The 9954-nt window shown below is 41.0% G+C and overlaps 1 protein-coding gene and 1 long non-coding RNA gene across 4 annotated transcripts; one reads left to right on the forward strand and one right to left on the reverse strand.

Moving 5' to 3' along the window:
- Positions 1–1294: 1294 nt before the first annotated feature.
- Positions 1295–2310, reverse strand: LOC130537941 (parvalbumin, thymic-like). Its single transcript, XM_057055109.1, has 4 exons — positions 2153–2310; positions 1875–2007; positions 1679–1788; positions 1295–1489 (listed from the first exon to the last, which is right to left on the reverse strand). Exons 1-4 carry the CDS (start codon positions 2211–2213, stop codon positions 1461–1463), a joined length of 333 nt encoding a protein of 110 aa, XP_056911089.1. The 5' UTR covers positions 2214–2310; the 3' UTR covers positions 1295–1460.
- Positions 2311–3302: 992 nt separating this feature from the next.
- LOC130528855 (uncharacterized) lies at positions 3303–6606 on the forward strand. Of its 3 annotated transcripts, none has more exons than XR_008951415.1 (3): positions 3303–3638; positions 4366–4438; positions 6315–6606. It is a non-coding gene; the product is annotated as an uncharacterized LOC130528855 (long non-coding RNA). The 3 variants fall into 3 exon arrangements; XR_008951414.1 differs by lacking the exon at positions 6315–6606 and adding an exon at positions 4602–5032 and having other exon boundaries at positions 3304–3638; XR_008951413.1 differs by lacking the exon at positions 6315–6606 and adding an exon at positions 5104–6225 and having other exon boundaries at positions 3305–3638.
- The last annotated feature ends 3348 nt before the right edge of the window (positions 6607–9954 follow it).

Below are 9954 nucleotides of genomic sequence, written 5' to 3' on the forward strand. Positions count from 1 at the left end.
CAGCTCTGTTGTCATCAGTATCATCATTATGACAACTGTTGTCATCCCTGTTCTCACACTGCACCAAATCCATGAAATCAGCCGATTTGGGTCAAAAGCACCTCTGTTTAAACACACTGCAGGGCAGTGTTGGGTCATTCAGGGTTAGACGTTGAAGTGTTCCTGCATGTTGTGTGTCAGGTGGGCTGCCTGATTAGCACGTAAACCTCGTGTAGATGCAACCATATTTTCTGCCGCCAAACACAAGCAGGTGCAACGACTCAGAGCTTCTTTTTTAAGACCTTTCTTTGGCTTTAGAGCTTCCAGGTGTGTGACGCCTCCACTGTGTATACTTTTTCTTTACATTTCCTGTTTAAATAAACCTGTCATTCATTTGTCATGGTCAAACTAGGTCTCTCACCTCAAGCGACTCAGCCATAGATACAGGAACTATTCCTGCCCGTCTTCAATATCAGGTTTAAATTCTCACAGTGGGGAGAGAACCCATCAAGTGAGGCTGTGTAATTGGAGACAGTGAAGGATGATCACTGACCATATTTTGTTTGAGGAAGTTTTAAAAGTTCAGTAAATCAGCTGAGCTCTAAATGGTGATTGACAAGAACTGAATTAATACTGTATCAGCCAGAAATGACGGTTTATCTCTGAGCGTAGGTTTATACCAAGCTGATTTTTGATGGCAAGGTAATTTTTCATTAATAAAGTAAAACATATATTACGAAACAGTGGTTTGCCACCAGAGAAGAGATTCTCTGGACCTGTGAATGCTGTCCCAGTCCTCTCCTAGTGCGGCTCCTCTGCTTTTGCTCCACATGAGTCCACATCTATAGTTCTAATCAGTTGACGGCAGAGTTCGTGCTGAAGTAGCCAACCTTGTCTTGAAGATTTTAGTTTAGTTCATAGAAACTCTGAGCTAAAAATTTCTTTAAAAAAATGCTTTTTACCCTTTATCTCCCTGTAGCTTCAGCAGAACTGCAGAAATTTGACACTTTTTCCTCATCCAGGTTTTTAGTAGTCTGCAAATTCAGCCCCAGGTTACAGCATGCTGATCATTTAAGACTTACAAATCAAGTTAAAACTTCTTTCTGTCTCTCCTGTATTTTGATCATTCTCTTCACTTTTTTCTTCAAATCCATTATCATTTGTATCCTAGTTTTTATTTAGATGCAGTTAGTAAATATCTTATACTTCATCTATGTCAGATGAAAAACAAGTTATTTGGACACTTGAGCCTGATAATCTGAACCTTTCTGCCCACTTCTCAGCATGACATCACAACATGAGACAGGAGACACTATTATTTCTCTGGAGAAAACTATTCCGGTTTATTAACTGTTTTGTGAGGGGGAAGACATAAGAAAAAGATGCGAGATTCAGGCTCCACTCTTTTTCCTGTACTTCCCATAAAATACAGCCTTTGTTGAGTCCATGTCTTTCACTGTAATAAACATTAGGCGAAAACACTATGATGACTTGACCAATGCAGAAAATTCTGAAAGGAGAAAAAGACATATAAGACCGAAGGCTCACTAATTTAATAATGATGATGATAACAACAACAACAACAACAATAATAACAATAACAATAGAATGCGTGTAAGGTAAAACCACTGTAGCAAAGATGAAGCACTATCCGATAAACAAAAAGATAGAAAGCTCCCAGTAGACCAGCCCTGCCTACCATCCCAGCCGATCTTTCCATCCCCATCCGAGTCTCCCTCCATCAAGAAAGCTCTGGTCTCAGCTGCAGTCAGAGGCCTCGCTCCTTTGGAGAAGTTTTGCAGGAACAACCTGATGAAAAGTCGATATGTTGCATTTCATATGCAAACAATGAGGCAATGCAACTAGCTACTGTAAGAAAACATTTAGCACTCAACTGTAACTCGTCCTGCTCTATGTATCCGCTCTTGTCCTGGTCCAGAATCTTAAAGACCGTCTCTATTTCTGCTGGCGTTTTCTTCGATAAGCCAATTGTTTTAAAGAAGACGCTAGGATTGAAGGAATCCTTTGCTGAAAGCAAATCACAGACATAAACAGGTGTATTCGGTTTACTTTAAACAGCAGCCTATAATTAAAACCCCACGTATCCTCTTGAATACTTTCACTTTTAAATATATTTTTTAAACTGATGTCAAAAACACAACTGCCTCCTGACCTTTGCAAGCATTGATGGCTGAAGTGATGTCTGAGGCGGTGAGGAAGTTGGCTATGGCCATGATGGTTTTAGAAGCTGTGGAAGATGCGGCTGACCAGTGCGTTATGGGATAGCAGACGGGCAGAAACAATCTACTGGTGAGACAGTGAAACCACCCCTCCCCACCACCACCACCCAGTCTGTCAGAAACAACCAGCCTCCTGTCTGCTATCACGTACAGCTGACCACTTGAGTGCACTCAACACAGCCGTGAACCAGAGGGCAAGGGACAGGCCAATTTGTGCTTTACCAAGTTGATTCTTTAAGGAGGTCAGAGGTCAAACTCAGAAGGACATATACCTGAACAGACTTTGGCCCGGAGGCTTCTTCCTGTGAACAAAGCGGCATGAAGTTGAGGTTATATTTGGTGGTTGGGCAGGGATATTCAACCTGGCATTTCCTCTTTGCTAGTGCATCCTATTGCACTAGCTGCTTGTTCACGGTCAGCCCAGGACGTAAACATCCTGTTATTAAGCCTCTGTCAGACCTCAAAGTTGCTGTTGAACAAGCATTTAATTGTAGTGTTCTGGTATTATTATTGGTGTGATTGTGCATATGTATTGTGCATTTGTTTTTAGGTGTTCATTTTGTTCATTTTGCAATACTGTAAAGCTCGTCGGGTCCTACTTGTAAAAACGTTGAGGCTTATCAGAACCACAGACAGCTAGTACAGTTTTTATTTTCTTTAAATAAGACAATGTGAGTCACCTGCAGAGGAATTCCCACAGGTGGCTCTAGTCACAACTGGAAACAGGAAAAAGGAGTGTGGTTATCCAGTCTAAGATCTGGTTCAGGCTCACAGCCAGCACTACCCTAGTTATTGGCAGCATTGGCAACTTCTCCTGTAACTGTAAAATCTGGAGTAGTTTGGTGGCTCTTGCCTCACTTGGTCTCCTGTGTGTGAGGAGCTGCAGGAATGCTGGTGTTAATGCGTCATCCCGGTTCTGATGGCAGCACGTGTGGGCCAGAGGCTGAGCCAGGATGACGCGAGCCTGGTTTCCTCAGGATGGACCACATTGAGGCCTGTGGTGAGCAGAAGAATGACACAAACATCCTCTGTGTCCCCCCCCAGCACTTACTTGCCCCCCTCGGCTTTGTCCCTTTTCCATGCTGCGAAGCATGTTTTCAGGAAGGCAAAGCATCCTGTGTGATGGAGCTGTGGAAGAGGGGAGGATGAGGGGGATGGAACAGAGAGGAAATGACAGTCACGCAGAGAGACATGGACACCAACAGGATGATGGGAATAAGTGTGAGAGGAGGATTATGGTACAGCGATGGTACAGTTGGGCTATTTTGCTTTTTTCAGCTATATATGTGGACCAAGCAAGTGTGAGTGTGGCTGTGCTTCTGTAGAGAAGATCAAGTTTGTGCGGAGGTCACATAGGTGCTCACACCCGGAGTCACTGACGTCTTTATGTACTGGCCAAGGAAACACAGAGTAACAGAGGTAAGATGCATACACTAACTGATGGTGGGTTACATTTTTCGGATGAATTCTGTTTAGATGCTTTGATGTTTAGTATGGAACGATTACCTGAGGCACATTCAGGATCATAAACAATCACATCTTCCATCGCCATTACTCACATTCCTACAGACTGGGATGGCACTTATAAGTTTTTGGTGATAATCTGGGGAACATTAGAGACATTAGTAATGTTTCAGATGTGGACAAAACTCTAATTGATTTAAGACATTTTTATTAGTTTGGGATTCAGTATTTTGGTTTCTATCATATTTATGTATATTTGTGTCATGGTGTGTTCACTAACAACTAACGGCGTTGGAAGTTCTCCAACTTTTGAAAACAGTGGTTGTGGGGAATTGATTTGTGTAATCTGTATTATTACTACTAGATGGCGCTAAATCGAACCCACAGGACACATAATTGAGAAAATGTATTTCTATTTTTAGTATTTATATTGGTGATTTAATTGTAAAACATTTAATGAAATACTAAAGCAAATAGTGAGATATCATATGTGTCCTTATAGCACCAATAAATCCATGGTTATGTGTTACACTGAAGAAAGTGATGCCTTGAAGGCCACACTGACTTTTAACCTTCTCCGTGTAGAACGCATAAATATAAAGAGTATCGGGTTTCATCTTATGTATGTGAAGTGTACACTGTATATCATGCATGCATCCTGTTTTTTTTTTTCTGGGCTCAGTTGCGACCTTGTCTATTTCCATCTGACCAGCTGCAGCCTGGACATGCCAGTGACGCTCTCAAATTCAGCTAAGGTAACGCTCTTCCCACCACCTCACCAGCCTCACCCCCACAACACACACACACACACACACACACACACACGGTGGATAGCAGTCTGTTTGTTAGAGTTATTCAGTTCCTTCTCAGCTAAATTACCTAAACTAACTAAATTTGCTCTGTGCTCCCTTAAACCAGTTGGACAAGACAAGTCAAGTCCTGAAGGAAAATACTTGTGTCATTGTCTATGTACCGCATGTTGCATAGATTATTATTGCCATGTTGACCTAAAATTTTCATAATTGTTGATCTTATGGTCTCTGCCCGCATCACAAACTTTAAGTCATTATTTTTAAACTAAATTCAATATTGACAATAAAAGTCCAAATTATCCTAACAGTAATAAACAGAGTTAGCCTGCTTTGTTAGTGTAAAAACTGTTGCCTGACCAAAACATTTAAAGATCTTCTCAGTAAATACGAAAGTAAGATTTGATCAATACTAATCAAGAGGCTCTCTGTCAGGTTACAGACTTTATGCTAACTTTGCTAGAATTGGAGTGTTGAAGAAAATGGCCAAAATATTGTCAAATATTCTTAAAGGTGTTTAAATTAAATATACGTCCCATGTGTTGGTGGCTCTGTTTCTTCCCTGAACAGTAACCAAGCAACAAACTCAACTCATTTCACTTTGGACTTAGATGCGGTTGCTGCGTTGCAACTGGATCAGGGCCTGATGAATACCAGTCAGCTCAAGGATACAACTGATAGGATCTGTGCTGTTGCAACCAGGCGAGCTGAACGTATTTAGGAGCAGGATGGGGGATTCAGCGACTCCCTGGTTTAGGAGCTCTGGGGGGCTTACACTCCATAGTAGTGTCATGGAGAGCTTTGAGTTATAGGTTTGCTGATAGACATAGATGTGCATAGCGTTTGTTACTAAGCCCTAAATGAGGCTGTTGTCTGTTTAAACTACTTTGTCTCCATATAAAACCACTGTGTGTGCTGCATTTAATTGAAAATACAACATTTGTCCACAAAAATGATGAGATATGGTCAAAATGAAAGGCACAAATGACTCAAAGTTAGGCTATAAAAAAGGAATTCATGACTTGTTTACGTGTGTGCCTGTAAATAAGTGCTCTGTCAACGAGCACTCAAAGGCACACCTCAAACATTTTAAACCAGTCCCACAGCTGCCTGCATGTAAGTGTGTTCATATAGGTCAAATGTTACTGACCCTGCCTTTCAACACTTACCCTGATGTCTTTTGCATACAAGCACGCCCTCGTTTCTCATGTTAGATTCCCTACAGTCATGACACAACACAACATTGTGTTAAATTTATGGTGTTTCTGAGATTAGCATTTTACCCAGTTTAGCTACTGCCTTAGCTGTGCTTTGACTTCAGGGAGGGTGACATCAAACATCGTTTTTAAAACAGGCAGAAACAAAAACCTGTTCCAATCCTCTACCCCTGTTGCACTCTGCTGCACCCTGGTGGTAGAACACTTGCAGCATATTCAGCAATAGACCCGCAAATATAGTTATTTTATCTGCTGTTTTGTGAAATTTTGGGTCATTCAAATCAAGTTAGTAAAATGTTGCTTTATTTTATCACTTCATATACCTGAAAACAATTCACATTTGGCAGAACTTATGTTTGCCCATATTATACTATCTAACTGTTTGCTTTTCAAGGTCTTGTGAGACTGCGCAAGCAAATTAGGCCTCCATTTGTCAAAAACCAAAGAAGATATATGATGAAATATGGAGTGAAAACTGACGTTAACTGAGTAAACAATGTTTTTATAACACCAGGAGATGAGATAGAGTCTATCCTTCTGTCTTTCTCTGCACATTTACAGCTCCTTGCTTCGTATCTTTACACATTCTTCTCCCAATATATCAGTAGGTGCTGGTTTGGACCCGGAGGAGGGAGCAAACATAACACTGTCAACAGAATCTCATAAATACCCAGTCAGTGTTTTGAGATGGATTAAATATTTAAATCATGACATAAATGATACCCTTTCAACAGTGTCTCTGTAATGATTCATTCAAGGGCTGCAGAAAAGATCTTTACATCTTCTACATCTGTGTTACAGTTCTGTTTAATATCGTGTTATTAAAGGTAACAGAGCCAAGTTTATGACAGATATTGTAGTTGTAATACCACAATTCACTCCCTCTCATACTTTCTGTTACACCCTGCAGTGTCCAAATAAAGGCTGAAAAGAGCACTCGCAGCTTTCTGATTCTGGGGCAGGAGACTTCCAGCATGCTGCATTTTGCATGGTCAGAATAAGTCAAATCTTCTCCAGTTACCCTGCTGTCATCGTTCTGCCCCTGCAGGGTAAAAGGATACAGTCTCATAGATCTTTCACCACACTGTACATGCTGCTCGGTTTGAGACGTAAAATGTGGCAGAATTGGCCCACACGGGTCTTGCTTTTAGCTCTTTTATTGCAACAGCCAAATGGTTTATGGTGGTTCACCAAAGTGAGGTCAGGTTTACCTGTCTGCTGCAGGAAATGATGGGGTAGCGCCAGCTGGTGGGACCTGATGCTGCTTGGAAATCACACTCAACACTTAATGATTTTCATGTTTGGCTAAACACACAAACCATTAAGTTTTTAACCTGTGTTGATTTTCCATCTGACATTTGGGTGCAAGAGAACCTCACACAGCTGAAGTGAAGAACGCACCATTTGTATTCTAAATGTCCACCTCTGAACCACTTCCTTGATTTGTTTCATGGGCTTCATTCATCGGTACGTCACCTGCTGGGAACAACATCCTGATGCTGTCTGAGTATGTCATTCACAACTCCAGCATTAGTGATTTTGTTGCCAGAGGGAGGACAGCAGCAACGAATTACAATAAATATGGTAGGAATTTAAATGATGGAAGATACATTTACAGTCACCATATGGATGTTTATTGTATCACCAGAGATACTTTACTTTGAATCTAATCAACTGAATAGCAAAATTTAAAATAATAATGTTGAAAACAGATGTTTGACCCTATGGAAGTGTTTAATACATTCATTCATCAAAAGCATTTATTTCCTGAATTTTGTTTGATATATTGTTAAAAATGGTCTAAGTTTAAAAAGGTATTAAAAATTCTAATATATTTGTTTTCTGTAGTGCATTGTAGCACATGTTTTTATTTTTTTTGTGCTCTCTCGCCTGTCTGAATGTCCATTTTATTTTTGACCTTTTGTGTTTACCCGGGGGCAGTAGGAGCCAAGGGGAAAGGGCAAAAGTATGGTGTTGTAGTGGAGAATGAATAAAGATGCTTTAAAGCATTCAAACAAGCATTTTGTAGAAATGTGATGCAACATTATTTTGAGCTGTGCAAATCTCTTGATGACCACGGTCCTAACTTCATTTCATACATTTATATTTCACAGAAAAAAGTCTTTCATAAATAACAGCTAGAGCGGCCTTTCTCTGACCTTCTGTACAGTGAGGTGGACTTCCATGGCTTTGTAAATGTGTGTGTGTGTGTATGTGAGTGTGTGTGTGTGTCCTTCACATCATTTACGTCACAGCAGCTGTGAGTCAGCGCCTCTCTTCCTTCCCTGAGTCACTCCTCCAGCTGTTGCCTGGTAACCACAGAGCAGTGAAAGTTTCCTATTGCGTCTCCGTCTCTGTGGATGGATGGACCTCCATATTTATTCAGCTTCAGGAGCGAGTGGTCAAATAACGTACCTGTTTTTGTGCACGGAGGATCATTCAGCTGACTGAGGCCAAACGGGCAGTTTTAGAGCATCCTGTTGTTGTCAGTCTCACGTATAATCTGTGGGCTTGAACTCTTGAACCACGCAGTAGATCACTGTGAGCCCACAAAGTCTTGAATTTATGCGCGTTGGACATGGTCCAAAGACAGGATGACATCATTCATCTCCAAAGATGTGGAACTGGGCAGGTGGTGATCTGCTCCTCCAAATATGATACTGAAAATGAAGCTGTGAGAGCTTCTGTACACATGTGTGTTTTTCTGAATTATATCTTATGTCACCTCAGGTGGACTCGGATTCAGAAGCAGAAGCATCTCCAATGTGATTCAGAGGAATGGAAGATGGCCACAGTTAAAAACGTTCTCACAGAAAAGATGATCAAAGAATGTTTGAATTTTTTTCTTCCCAAAAAGGAAGAGAATGAAAAACATTAATATTGTTGCAACTCTTCCACTTTTCCATTAATAAAGCACATTGTATTTTCTTCCTCATTTGATCACGTTGCTTCAGACAAGAAGGCCTCATCTAACAAGATCAGGGTGGGACACGGAAGATCAGCAACCTGACTAAATCCAGATGCTGGAGGCTGTTGACACATCATTATCCACTGTTTGGTTTTGCCTGCAGGTCCGCAGACGCCGCTCAGCTTGGCACAGGAGAAGCCATTTTTTCCGTGCTCGAGTCCCCTCAAACGTATCGTTGACACATGACAAAACAAGGATTGTTGTCGCACATCTCTGTAACACTGTTTTCAGCTAAAGGCCAACTCAGTGTCACCATGGCCAAAAGTGACATCCACACCTGTTTTTCTTTAGCATAGCCACCCTTGATTGAATGGAAAAACTGACGAATCACCCAGACCTCATCATCCTCACCTCTCTCTCCTCTTTTATGATGAGTCAGGGATTTTAATGGCCTTTTCCCTCCCCTCTCTCTGGGCTGCAAATGGATTCATGGCACCTGTTGCTCGTGACATCACTGCCACGCAGGATTGTGTGACACTGCCTTCAGTCTTCACATTTGTGGACCGACATGAGAAAAACAGACAGTTGCATAACAGCATTGGTAGATTTCCAGCTGCAAAGCTCTTGGGAGCTGTTTTGGGGCCAGTTTGTGCCTCTCTGACCTGAGAAAAATGAACGTTCTCGTTTTCAAGCGACAAGACTTTCAAATTCATTTAATTTGCAGATCAGTGCAGGAACATTCACTTTATTTTGCTTGAATTTGTCGCACATTTTCTGCTTCTTCATGGGCAACTTAGCATTTCAGCTGGGAATGTGTTGGTGGCTGTGGGTGAATAAACAGTGTCAGTCAAGGAGCCAAAGCAGAGAGAAACTAAACAAACTAAAAGTAGCAGGTAGTGTTTCCACAGAGCCCAGATGAGCAAAGTTTGGTTGATTAGATACAGTGTACCTGGAAAAAAAGTCACACAAACACACACACACACACACACACACACACACACACACACACACACACAGAGTTATTCAAGGACACCAATGCATTATATTTAATTGCCAAACATTTTTAATAAATAAACTCACATGCTCACTTGAGAATCATTCACTGTTGACTCATTATGGGTTCCTAATTTTAAACTGGGAGGAGACATAGACTGCAGATACATCTATTTAATTAAGTTAATAATAAATGTTAATTTGATATAGAAGCTTATACTACATTTAGTAAGAATATACTTTTGTAAAGGAAAAGTACACAATTTATGTTCACCTGTCAACAGACATGACAGGTAAGTCAGAGAACTAATCTATTCTGCCCCTGCACCTTTTCTGTCATTCTT

Source organism: Takifugu flavidus, chromosome 1 (assembly GCF_003711565.1).
Source record: "Takifugu flavidus isolate HTHZ2018 chromosome 1, ASM371156v2, whole genome shotgun sequence".
Taxonomy (NCBI): Eukaryota; Metazoa; Chordata; class Actinopteri; order Tetraodontiformes; family Tetraodontidae; genus Takifugu; species Takifugu flavidus.